Raw genomic sequence first — 13,871 nt, 5'->3', positions numbered from 1 at the left:
TTTGATCCAAAAGTTTTTCACTGTATGTTATCCCTTTGAGGAAAGTCTGCTTAAAAAATTGACAACTCCACCTATGGGGGATCCCCTGGTTTCTCGGTTGAACAAACCACTATGATTCCAGTTGAGGACTCTCTGGCCTTTAAGGACACGGCTGACGGGAAGGCAGAGTCTCTGAATGATCTATATTGCGGGTTCGGTACTTCAGCCGGTTTTGGCTATTGCTCTGGTGTTGCAGATGCTGACAGAATGGGTGAAGCTGTTTCACCGTGACCTGGAAGGTTACCATTTTCCTCCTGCCTTCATGGAATTAGCGGACCAACTGGTCCAGGGGCAGCAGTTATTCTGTGATCCATCTTTGGATGCAGCTCCCTTGCTTTAGAAGCTATCTGTTTCAGCGGTAGTGCTTCAGGGTGGTATTGTGGTTTAAGTGTTGAACTGTGGACCAGGCCTCTAAAAAGGCCCTAGCTGATCTGCCTTTTCAAGACGATCGTTTGTTTTGGGGCTACTCTGGATTATATCATTAAGAGTATCACGGGGAGAAAAGTACTTTTATTCTACAGTCAAAGACTGGGAAGGAGCCAAGTTGCAAGTATGGCCCTTCCTTTTTGACACACAAAGTTTTGTCATCCCTCAGGGTCCACTGACAAAGGCTCAAAGTCTTTCCAAGTCCCCCTCGGTAGGTCCCAGGTGGCCCTGGTTGCGCAAACCGAGAGCAGGCTTCTTCAGACCCCCCAGATAAGGTTCCTTCAGCATGAAGAAGACCGCAGACTTCCTCACCGCAGTCCGGATGGGGGGACGTCTTCCCTGGTTTCCTGGCCCGTGGACCTCTGATAAACAAGTGGGTCCATGAAGTGATTCTGTCTGGTTACAAGATCGAATTACAGACTTGTCCCCCAAGAAAAAAAAATTTCCATCCAATTTGCATCTGTCTCCAGAGTGCTTATTAGCCCTCCGGGGCACGGTGCAAGGCCTGTTGCTCCAACGTGTGATTGTCCCGGTACTGGTGTCAGAATATTTTCAGGGCTTTTATTCAAACCTATTTACGATCCCCAAAAAGAGTACAGTACGTCCGATTCAGGACCTCAAGGCCCTGAACCGCTATGTGTGGGTGCAGAAGTTCATAATTTAGTCCATTCGCTCTGTGGTGGCATCTCTTCATCAGAGGGACTTTCTTGCCTCCATCAACATAAAGGATGCCAACCTGCACATTCCGATTTGTGCACAGCACCAGTGGTTTCTCCGCTTTGCCGTGGGAGAGGAGCATTATTAGTTTGCGGCATTACCCTTTGGCCTGACCTCCACTCCTCGAGTCTTCACCAAAGTGTTGGCCCCGATTCTGGCGCTGCTGAGCCAGTGTTGAATTGCTGTTCTGGGCTTTATTGCTGTTCTGGGCTACCTGGACGATCTTTTGCTGCTAGCAGAGTCCCCTGCGGCCCCAAGGGGCGACGCGGAGATCACTGTCTCTGGCAAATTTTGGATAGCTAATAAATTACCAAAAGTCTGCGTTGATTCAGTTCGGAAATAGGTTTATCTGGGTCTGACTCTGTATCCCGCTCAGGCTAGAGTACTCCTATCGCAGCACAAACTCCAGAAATTCCAGGTGGCAGCCAGCTTGCTGCGGTCCAGCAGGTGGGTCTCCCTGATGACTTGCATGCGGGTACTGGGCCTGATGGTGTCTACGTGCAAGGTGGTCCCGTTCGCTGAGTTCCATACGAGACCCCTGCAAAGGGAGATCTTGTTAAAATGGTACAAATGTTCTGAGTCTCTAGAAGGGTCCCTGATCTGGTGGCTTTGTTCGCCAGCTCTTTGGCAGGGAAAAACCTTTCTTCTGCTGTACTGGATGGTGGTCACCACCCATGCCAGACTGGGTGGGGAGGAGTCCTGGGCGTGAGCTCGGCTCAGGGTCTCTGGATGCTGGAGGAATCCAGGCTACCTATCAACATCTTGGCACTCTGGGCAATCAGACTCTGTCTGGATCATTGGACGGATCGACTTCATGGGCTCCTGGTACAGATCCAATCAGAGGATGCCACGACAATGTCAACCACCAGGGAGGAACAAGGAGTGTGCTAGCTGGCCTTGAAGTAGCCGGCATTCTACGGTGGGCAAAGCGTTTCGTCCCGGCCATCTACGCTGTTCACATTCCGGGGGTGTACAACTGGCAGGCAGATTACCTCAGTCGTCAAGTATTGGACCAAGGGGAGTGGTCCCTCCACCTGGAGGTATTTCAACTGATCTGTCTACGCTGGGGATCTCCAGAGGTAGATCTGATGGCATCCTGAATCAACAGGTGCAGTGGTTTGTTGCCAGGTCTTGGGACCTTCTGGAACCTCAGATGCTCTGGTTGCTCCGTGGGGCCAGTGTCATCTGATCTACGCCTTTTCTCCTCTCAAGCTTTGACACGGCTGTTGTGCAGGATCGAAGCAGAAGGAATTCTGGTCATTCTTGTGGCCCTGGACTAGCCTTGTCAGTCCTGGTACGTCGACCTGGTGCATCTGGTCGCAGACACCCCCTGGTGGCTGCCTCTCAAGGAGGATCTGCTATCCCAAGGGCCGATCTTCCACCCTACTTTACCGTCGCTGACTTTAACGGCCTGGCTATTGAAAGCCAGGTTTTTAAATAATAGGGGCTTATCTGCGTCAGTGATTCCGACGCTGCTCAAATCTAGAAAGTCTACTTCCAGGAAGGTATTTTATGGAACGTGGAAAGCATACATTTCATGGTTTGAGTGAGTGGGGTTTCATCCACGTTCCTTTTTGGTGACTCTGATTTTGACTTTACTTCAGAGAGAGGGGTGTTGAAAAGAATTTGACCTTGAGTACTGTCAAGGGCCAGGTGTTGGCTTTGGAGGTTTTCTTCCAGCGCTCCCTGGCTTTGCATTCCCTGGTGCATACCTTCATTCAGGGAGTATGACATGTGGTTCCACTGGTGCGATCTCCCTTGCCACCGTGGGACTTGAATCTTGTACTTTTTGGTTCTAAAGAAGCCTCCATTTGAAAATATTTGAGAAATTCCCCTGCTCACGCCTATCACAGAAGGTGGCCTTATTGGTGGCTATTACTTCTGCTCGCAGGGTGTCAGAGTTGGTGGCGCTATCCTGTCGCGCGTCCTACTTGGTGATTCATAGGGACAAGGTGGTGCTTCGTCCTTTCCTTCTCCTCTGATTTCCATTTAAATGACATCGTGTTGCCTTCTCTGTGTCCCAGGCCGCAACATCCTTGGGAATTTGTGTTGCATACATTAGATGTGGTGCGGGCTGTCGGCGTCTATTTGGTGGCCACGGAGTCTTTTCAAAAGTCAGACTCCCTGTTCGTGATCATGAACAGACCAAAGAAGGGTCTATCTGCTTCCTCGGTGACCATTTCTAGATGGATCAGGCAGACTATTATATCAAGGGTCAGGTTCCTCCCTTCCCGGAGATGGCGCACTCGTCTCGGACGCTAAGTGCCTCCTGGGCCTTCCGTCATCAGGCGACAGCAACACAAGTTTGCAAGGCGGCCACCTGGTCGTCGGTGTACACTTTCACAACATTTTACAAGGTGGATGTGCTGGCATCTGCAGATGCTTCTTTTGGCCACAAGGTTTTGCAGGCTGCGGTCTAGAGGTCCTGTAACCTCATGAAGGTTTTTTTTTAAAAATTTACCTGGTCAGGTGGGCTCCATGTTGTTCTCGCTGAGCTCCAGGTTGTCTGCTTATCCTGTTTTTTTGTTGGCTGCCCCACACCTCATGTTTGTCAGTGCTTTGGGACATCCCTATAGTTCTGAATAAAGAAGGCTGTGTCTGTCGATGAACGAGTGAGAAAATAGGATTTTTGACTTGCCATAAAATCTGTTTCTCTGAGTTCATTGACAAACACAGCCATCTTAATTCAGAACCATAGGGTTATATCGCCCCCTACAGGATTAGGACATTAGGCAGAAAAAAAAGGTTGGCTATGCCCATGGACAGTCCTAGGTGATATACACAACTCTCTCTGCTATAGGCCTTCAGTTATGTATCACCTAGGACTGCCCATGGGCATAGCCAAATCTTTTCTCTGCCTAGTGTAGTACTCCAGTAGGGGGCGTTATAACCCTATGGTTCTGAATAAAGAAGGCTGTGTCTGTCAATGAACTCAGAGAAACAATTTTCACGGCAAGTCAAAAAAGCCTATTTTTGGCGCTTTCAATAGACATCTGTGCAGGAACCCACACAGATGTCTCTGAGATCACCCCAAGTTGACCTGAAATTCAGGTATGAAATTGTGCGAGTTCAATCCCACAGCAGTGTGAACCAAGGTTCAATGATGCAACCACCAAAGGGGCCTTCTGAGGGGATAAACCCAATCGGAAATAATGTAGCAATAGGGAAATAATCAGTCAAATGGTGAAATAACCACAAGTTGCCCACAAGCTGTCATAAATGGGAGAAGGCAGTGTAATATCGGAATACAGAATGTGACTAATAATATAAACAAAACAATCTCAAAACTGTCCTGGGTGGTAAAGGTGTATTCTAAATGCGAAAAGACTACGTCTAGCTTCTGGATATGCTGCCATTGTGGGCTATGGCTTTGGGACTGGATACTGCATAATAGAAGTGTATGTGGAGGTTTTCTATTTGTGTGTGTGTGTGTGTGTTGGTTTTATTTTTTTCTGTTTGTTTAACTGGGTGGACGTATTTTAACCAGATTAACTATGTAAAAGAAAGAGAGGGGCACCAAAAATCAATGACTTATGCACTTACAATTGTGGAAGGATGGCAGGCATTAAGCAGGCGAAGTCTGTGTGTGGAGAGCACGGTCTCTGGGGGAGAGCAGGCTGTAGTTGACATGCAGGTAAACACTGATTCCAAACCACATATAGCTAGTGCTACGACAACCCTTACCTGCAAAATGACTGCAATTTACTTAGATGTGGTGGCTGCATTAGCGCTTTTTTTCCTTTTTTCACCTGGTGATCTGGCCAGTAACACACCACCTATATTGGTGTACCCACACTCTGTATTAAGGAGCCCTGGGACAGAGCAAATGGCAGCATTGTTAATCTGGCTGAGGGTAGTGTTTAAATGTAGTAGCAAATTTAGATACACTAACAGTTTGAAGCCAAACTCCCATCTCACACTGCAGTTTCAAAAGATCTCACAGAAAACATTTTTCTTTTGGGTTAAAGGTTTTACAGAATTAAATAAAAGCTGATCATTGTAAGCACCCCATCAGTGTGGTAAATGGTCCCAACGCTCTTAACTGAACTGTTGAAAAATACAGATTTACTGGCCAGATCACCAGGTGAAAAAAAAGAGAGCTATCCTAAAAAGAAAACGAATGCAGCCAGTCATCACATCTAAGAATTGATAAGCTACCATATACAGGCAGTCCCTGAGTTACATATATGACTTGCATACGACTCCTACTTACAAACCGAGGTGGACAACATGAAGTGAGAGGAAATCTATGCCTAGAAATGGAATTTCACTCCTGTAAGAGTTTCACAATGATAATGAAAATGTATTTACTTGACGTAAAAGACTGTTCATTAAAATGGGCATTCTGTTCCTGTTTAGAGAGAAGGAGCAAGAAAGGGAAGAACAGTTAATGGAAGACAAGAAAAGGAAGAAAGAGGATAAGAAAAAGAAAGACGCTGCTCAGAAGGTGAGTCTTTGGTCTTTGGTAAATTGGCAATAATTTTTTTTATTTTTTTTTTGTCTTTACACTGCATCCGGAAAGTAATCACAGCGCTTCACTTTTTCTACTACGTTGAAAAAGGACACATGTCCATCTAGTTCAACCAGTAGAAAACAAAAAAAAAAAATCATACAATCCCACAATTGGTCCAGAAGAAGGCAACAAACCCCAGCAAAGCATGAACCAATTTGCTAGAGCAGGGGAAAAATTCCTTCCTGTTCCCACGAGGCAATCAGATTTTCCGTGGATTAACTTCACCTATAAATGCCAGTACCCACTTATATTATGTACATTTAGGCAAGAATCCAGGCCTTTTTTTTTTTAAAGCAGTTTACCTCTGGGGGAGTCTATTCCACATTTTCACTTACTGTGAAGAGACCTTTCCGTGTTTGGAGATAAAATATTTTTTACTCTAAATATAAAAATGTTGTCCTCTGTGATGACCTTAAAGTGAATAATTCAATGTATTTCTACATGTTGCTCATATCCCCCCTTAACCACTTGCCTACTGGGCACTTAAACACCCCTCCTGCCCAGACCAATTTTCAGCTTTCGGTGCTCTCACACTTTGAATGACAATTACTTATGCAACACTGTACCCAAATGAATTTTTTGTCCTTTTTTTTTTCCACAGTCTGGCCACATAGAGAGTCCCAACATGCAGGGAGCGCCATCACGTGTTCTAGGAGCATAAATTACACATCTAACTTGTTGACCACCTATTACACTTTTGAAGGCCCTGGAGCACCAGGACAATGACACGTGACACTGACGTGGCACTGATGACACGTGGCACTGACAGATGGCACTAATATGTGGCACTGATAACACGTGACACTGATGACCGATGGCACTGATACCTGGCATTGACACGTGACACTAATGACAGATGGCACGTGACACTGACAGGTGGCACTGATGACAGATGGCACTGATATGTGGCACTGATGACACGTGACACTGATATGGCACTGATGACAGATGGCACTTATACGTGGCACTGGGGACAGGTGGCACTGGGGGCAGATGGCACTGGGGGCAGATGGCACTGACAGATGGCGGTGGGGGCAGATGGCAGTGGGGACAGATGGGCACTGTATTTTCATTTTATTAATTATTTATTTATTTTTTTACACTGACCGCTGCATCTCTGCAGCTGTTCATCTCTCCCTCCTCACACAGACAACGTGTAAAGCTGGCGATGAGAGATGATCTCCTATGTTTACATATGAGATCATCTCTCTTTGGGCACGCCGATCACGCTGTAAACGGACGCTGTGATTGGCCGTTTACAACGATCTGGGACTGGCTGTTTCTGGCGGACGCGGCCAGCACAGAACTTCTGCCAGTGCAGAGGGGAAGTTAAAGGGAGGCCAGGGACGGCCTCCCGGCAGATGGCGTCCACTCTGCAGCTGTCTTTTTTGGCTATAGTGCGGGTGCGAAGTGGTTAATCTCCTCTCAAGAGAGGGAATAAATTCAGTTCCTCTGATCTTTCCTCATAGCTGAGCCCCCCATGCCCCTTATCAATTTTGTTGCCCTTCTCTGCACTTTATCCAGTTCCCTGATATCCTTTGAAAACTGGTGCCCAAAACTCAACTGCATATTCCCGATAAAGTCTTACTAATGATTTGTACAGAGACATAATGATGCCTCTCTGGAGTCCATACCTCTCTTAAAGTGGTTGTATACTCATTTTTTTTACTTTTGCCTACAGGAAAGCCTATAATAAGGCTTACCTGTAGGTAACAAAAATATCTCCTAAACGGTTTAGGAGATATTCCCCTCGGTATGCGCCGCTGACTGCAGCGGTGCATGCGCACAAGGGGATTCTCGGCTGAAAGCCCGGCAGTGGCCGGACCCGGCCGGGATGAAATCTCCCGCGCGCTTGCGTGGGAGTGACGATATCGCGGCTCCGGCCACTCAGCGCCGGAGCCGCGATACCCGGAAGAAACGCCAAGGGAGCATGTCAGCTCCCTCGGCGTGGATCGGACCAGATGTTGGGGCCTTGTTCTAAGGTAAGTATTTCATAATGAGCTAGTATGCGGTGCATACTAGCTCATTATGCCTTTTCCTTTGCAGGTAGAAAAAAAAAAAAACAGCTGCGGGTTTACTCCCGCTTTAATACAAGAAAGGACTTTGCTCGCTTTGGAAACCGCAGCTTGGCATTGCATGCCATTAAGCTTATGATCAACCAAAACCCCCAGATCCTTCTCCACCATTGATTCCCCCAGTTGTACTCACCCTAGTATGTATGATGCATGCATATTCTTAGCCCCTAAGTGCATCATTTTACATTTATTAACAATAAATGGATTGTAAAGTAAAACATTTTTTCTTTCTTAAAATAACAAATATGTTATACTTGCCTCCACTGTGCAGCTCGTTTGAATGGTGAGAAGCACCTGCGGGCGCGCTCCCGTAATACAGCCGGTGGCTATAGCCGCTCGCTGTATCACACGGCCCCTGCCCCCGACGCGTCATTTGATGTGATTGACAGGAGCGCAAGCCAATGGCTGCGCTGCCTTCAATCCATCCACTCTAGTCAATCAGCGGCCAGGCTGAGCGGTGAAGAGGACTGCGGGGGCGAGTGCGAGACTTTCGAGGGGTGAGGTAAGTAAAACGGGGGGGCTGGGGGCGCCGGCACGGTGAGATGTTTTTTTACGTTAATGCATAGAATGCATTAAGGTGAAAAAACATTTACCTTTACAACCCCTTTAAACCTCATTTTTCACCTAGTTGCCCAGTTAAACTGTACATTGAGGTCGACTTGTAAGTTGGAGACATCCTGTAAGGACATTATTCCACTGCATAGCTTGCTGCCATCTGCAAACACTGAAATGGTACTTTTAATCCCAGACCCTATATCATTTATAAAGATATTAAAAAGTAAGGGTCCCAACGCCCCACTTATAACCTTAGACCACTCAGAGTTAGAGTTAGAATCATTAACCACTACTGTCTGAAGTCTACCTTTTAGCCAGTTTTCTATCCATTTACAAACTGATCTTTCCAAGCCTGTAGACTTTACTCCACATTAGCCATATGTGGGGAACTGTGCCAAACGCTTTTGAAAAATCCAAGTATACCATGTCCACAGCCACCCCTCTGGAGGGTCCAAGGTTTTATTTACTGTATTTATTGGCGTATAACACGAGTCGACGTATAACACGCACCCCAAGTTTAGGAGGCAAGTTTAAGGAAAAAACCTTACATTTTAAATGCCCATCAATGTAGCCTTCCACTGTCCCCTTGCAGCCCTACACTGTCCCCCTGCAGCCTTCCACAAAATTGCAGCATGGTTAGTTTTAAATTTACCGCCGCCATCTTAGGCTCCTCCCGTCGTGATCTTCGGCTCCTCCCACCGCCGCCGCCGAGATCTTCGGCTCCTCCCGCCGCCGAGATCTTCGGCTCCTCCCGCCGCCGACATAGGCCGAGCCGAGGTTACTCGGCTACTCGGCTCTGCTCGCAGTAACGCCCCCGTCCCGCCCCTTGTCCTGGCTCCTGTGATGGACACAACATGGAGGCGGGACTGGGCGTGACTGAGAGCGGAGCCGAGTACACAGTACACTCGGCTCAGCTCGGTAAATGTCGGCGGCGCTCCACAGAGCGCAGATCGGCGGGGGGGCCCATGATTTTCCCCCGATTTTAAGGGGGAAAAATGCGTGTTATACGCCGATAAATATGGTACCTCCTCATAAAAAGAAATCCCGTTTGTATGAAAACTTCTGTCTCTCATGAATCCATGCTGTCTGTTGCTCAAAATCTTTTTTTTTTTTTTTTTTTCCAGCAAGAACTCATCTATATGATCTTTTATTAAACTCTCCAGTATCTTCCCGACTTTAGAAGTTTAAACTAACAGCTCTATAGTTACTTGGTAAAGACTTTGATCCCTTGTGTTTATGTTACAGCCTTAATTCAAAATGGATTAAATTCATTATTTTCCTTAACCACTTGCCTTTTATCCCCTTCCTGCCCATGCCAATTTTCAGCTTTCAGCGCTGTCATACTTTGAATGACAATTGCGCGGTCATGTTACACTGTAACCATGTGAAATTTTTATAATTTTCTTCACCCAAATTGCACTTTCTTTTGGTGGTATTTAATCACTGCTGGGGTTTTTAAATTTTTTTTTTTATTTTTTTTATTTTTTTACAAAAAAACTGTCTGAACGTTTTGAAAAATTATCAGTGCCCTGATTACATGTCTCGATGTCCCCTGTCAGTGTGAGGCAATGAGAGCCGATTACCTGCATTTCCATGTTTACATGTGACCGGCTGTGATTGGACACAGCTGATCACATGGTTAAAGAGCCGCAGATTTTTCCAGAGATCGGGATCTCGCTGTGTCCTAGTAATGCAGCGCTGCCATTCGGGTACAATCATATGATGTCGACCCAGAACGAGAGTCACACCACCCCCCTGTCATTTTACGGCGCGTTTCGTGCAGTAGTATATATGCGGTGGGCGGTCCTTAAGTCTACAAACAATACCCCATAATGACAACATTTGAAAAAAGTTTCTCTTATGTTCACCGACCGACACAGCTCCTCTTTGTAACTAAATGGGTTTGTTAGCCTGCCATTAGGAGAACTAGGCAAAAAATGTAACACAATACACAGAACTTTAGTCCCGCCCCGAGGGGCGGACCCTGTGCTAACAACCCTCCCTGCTCCCAGGCAGAACTCAGTTTTATTTTGCCTAGTGAAGGAGAATGACCTAGGATCCCTGCGGGCCCTTTGGTCCATTTTTTTGATGCATGTTTTCTATTTTTTGCGCAAGATGAAAGATCCTGGGCTCTTCTATCAACTGCCGGCTGGGTGACAGGCTGGTTAAGTTATCCTTGTAGTCTCCCCAGTCCGGCCATCGAGCGTGTGCAGGCCACACCTAAGGCTCGGCAATCCACGATGTACCTCAGCTCCAGAGGTGGTCGGTGAGCTTCAATGCTCCGGGGTATATACATATGACCGGGCTCCTGATGTCTGGATCACAGTATACCGGGCCAGCAGCTACCCTGTAACTGCGCAGGAGTAGTTCTGTGATGGAACGTCTCCCAGCTCTTCAGGACTGGTAAGTACAGCTCTCCCTGCTTCGGTGGGGTGAGCAGCTGGGCATTCCCTGGGAGGTCGATTTGGGGGCCACCTCACCTCCTTCTCTTCTCTCCCAGGTCCCTATCTCCCCTCCTTCCCGCCTTCCGGGGGGGTGGCTGCATGTGCTGCGGGCAGTGGGTGTGTGGGGTTTGCTGGGTCTCTCACCTGTAGGGGGCTCTGTGCAGCTAGCGTTGGTCCTGGGCCCGGTCTGGGGGGTCCCAAAAGGTGTCTGTGGAGGTGTTCTTGCTGAATGTTCACTGCACTGTTCTGTGATTTTTTCCTGTCACCTCATGGCGCTGTACGGCGGCCATTTTGACTGTGGGCAAGGCAGGTTCCCCTTGTGAGCCTCAGCAGCCATTTTCTATAGGATTTTCCTATTAGTTGCTTTGGCGGACATTTTTTTGAAGCCCGAACGCTCTTTTCACCGCAGTTCTCTTGTGACAGCTTTGCATGTGCGCTCATATGCTGTTTCCTGTGTCCACTGTGTATACAGGATGCTGGATGGGTCTTCCCTAAACGCTGGTGCAAGCTCTGCAGATCATTTCACCGCTATTCTTTACAGCTGCTGCCGACAGTTTCTTCACTCTGCAACTGGGTAACCTCCTAGGGACTACAGGCACGGCTAGTAACATTCACAGAACGTCCCAGGGTGGTGAGTCTGGCGCTAGGTATCCCCCCCCATGCGGCAGCAGCAGGAGGGTGGGACCTTCACTGTCCCAAGTCCCCTTGCAGGTGGCAGACAGGGTAGGGTCAGCATGGCTTCAGAAACTGGTTTCTTCCCCCGAAATCCAGGCTATTGCAACCGGGTCTCCTGCGGATAGCGCTGTGCCCATGGACACCCCGACGGCGGTCCTTAACTCTTTTGTTGCTAAAATAGAGGCGGTGCGTGGAAGAAAGGGTGCGCGTAAAAGGCCCCTACTCCCCCCCGTCCTCTGTGGGAGAGCTCTGATGCAGACTCGGGCCCTGCTGCGGCTGGTTACCCCTGCTCTGACCTATCAGACGAGGCTGACCAGGACCTTTCGGACAGTGAAGATGATTCCCCGTCCAGGCGCGACAAAGCGATTGTTGGAGCACTTATCACAGCAGTGGGTGATACCCTGAATATACAGGAGCCAGCGGATCCCTCTGCTGATGTATTGGTCCCTTTTGGGTCCCGCAAGCCAGCACGTTCACCTAAGGTGTTCCCGTATTTGGCTTATTTTGACAAGTTCATCTACAGGGAATGGGGTCGGCCGCAAAGGACCTTTTCGGTCCCCAAAAACATGGCGGTGCGTTACCCCTTTTGAGGAAAGCCTTCTCAAGAAACGGTCGGCTCTTCTGGTCGTGGACCCCCCAGTATCCAAGTTAAATAAAGTAACCACGATCCCAGTAGAGGAGACTCCTGCATTCAAGGATCCCACGGATAGGACGGCCGCGGCAGCGGCTCGTTCCTTGTTTACGGTTGTGGGGTCAGCCATGCGACCTGTACTGGCAATCCGCACTGATGTCTCAGACACTGACTGAGTGGGTAAAACTTTTGCACCGCGAATTGGGAGAGCAAAACACCTCCCCTGTCTGCGTGGAACTAGCAGACCAACTAGTGCAAGGCCTTAAGTACGTTTTGTGACGCAGCCCTGGATACTCTCCCTCTGTTATCCAGGGCTTCAGTGTCAGCTGTGGTGCTGAGGCGCCTGATTTGGCTTAAATGCTGGTCTGCTGACCAGGCATCCAAAAAAGCCCTGACGGATCTTCCCTTCCTTGGCGACCGGCTCTTTGGAGCTTCGTTGGATGACATTATTAAAAATGCCATGGGTGGTAAGAGTACATTACTCCCACATGCCAGGAAGGCTAAGGAGCCACGCCGCAGGCAAGGGCCTTCTTTTTCCGCTCACAATCGGCTTTTTCATCCGCCCGGTGCTTCGACAAAACGTTCCCAGCCCGACAGGACGTCCACGGACAGTCAAAAGCGTCCCTGGAACCACAAGCCTGCGTATCGGGTGGGGGGTCGCCTTTGGGGGTTTGCAGCCCAGTGGACCTCCCGGTTATCCAACCAATGGGTCTGCTACCTGATTTCCACAGGCTACAAGATAGTTTCTCTCTTGGCCGCCAAACAGATTCTTCCCCTCCAGCATACCCGCGCCCCCGGTTCGCCGGGGGGCCCTGCTAGGGGCAGTAAGGGACTTGCTGAATCGGGGGGTGATTGTACCAGTTCCGGAATCGGAACGCTACCTGGGGTTCTACTCCAACCTGTTTGTGGTTCCAAGAAGGAAGGGGTAAGTCCAATCTTGGACTTAAAAGCCCTCAATCACTTTGTAAAGGTGCAGAGGTTCAGAATAGAATCAGTTCGCTTAGTAGTCTCTGCACTCCATCAATGGGACTCCCTGGCATCTTTGGACATCCATGATGGGTACCTGCCCATACCCATATGCCTTCGGCATCAAACATTTCTGCGTTTTGGAAGTCGGGGAAGCCCATTACCAGTTTGTGGCTCTTCTATTAGGGCTGGTGTCAGCCCCCCGAGTCTTTACCAAAGTACTGGCTCCAGTATTGGCGTTGCTGCAACAACGTGGGATCGCGATCGTGGGTTACCTAGACGATCTCCTCCTGAGAGCATCTTCCGCCTCAGAAATAGAGGAGGATGTGGCGATCACCATGCAGACTCTGCGAGAATTTGGGTGGCTGTTGAACCTAGAGAAGTCGGTGGTTGTGTCGACCCAGTGTCTGGAGTACCTGGGTTTACTATTGGACTCCAGGGAAGCAAGGGTCTTTCTCCCCTCAGACAAATTGCAGACTCTCAGATCTGCGGTCAAACTACTAATGAACCACAAGTGGCCGTCGCTCTGTTTTTCCATGCGAGTACTGGGGCTCATGGTAGCCTCCTTCGAGGCAATACCTTATGCCCAGTTCCATGCCAGAGTCCTGCAGAAGTAGATTTTGACAAAATGGGACAAACCTCCGTTGTCCCTAGATCGACAGGTCCAGGTGATCCAGCCAGTCAGGGACTCCCTGATCTGGTGGTTGAGGTCCCCGATGATTCAGTCCGGAAAATCATTCCTTCCTCTGGGGTGCTGGTATCTCCCGAGGTCACAAACTATGCCACTCTGAATCTCCTTCCTTTATTGCTTAAATTCAGGGAGAAATGTA

The 13,871-nt window shown here is 48.6% G+C and overlaps 1 protein-coding gene across 12 annotated transcripts in view; it reads left to right on the top strand.

Moving 5' to 3' along the window:
• Positions 1–13,871, top strand: part of TNRC6B (trinucleotide repeat containing adaptor 6B) — a 1,034,757-nt gene that overhangs the window by 330,429 nt on the left and 690,457 nt on the right. For all 12 annotated transcript variants that reach the window (XM_077452437.1, XM_077452434.1, XM_077452436.1 and 9 more), the window contains one exon: positions 5,542–5,629. In XM_077452437.1, coding sequence (XP_077308563.1) covers positions 5,542–5,629 — 88 coding nt within the window. The remainder of the gene's footprint in view (positions 1–5,541; positions 5,630–13,871) is intronic.

This window comes from Lithobates pipiens, unplaced genomic scaffold, assembly GCF_037356315.1.
Source record: "Lithobates pipiens isolate NorthernLeopardFrog02 unplaced genomic scaffold, aLitPip1_a1.2 Scaffold_23, whole genome shotgun sequence".
NCBI lineage: Eukaryota > Metazoa > Chordata > Amphibia > Anura > Ranidae > Lithobates > Lithobates pipiens.
This window is presented reverse-complemented; position numbering and strand designations above follow the sequence as displayed.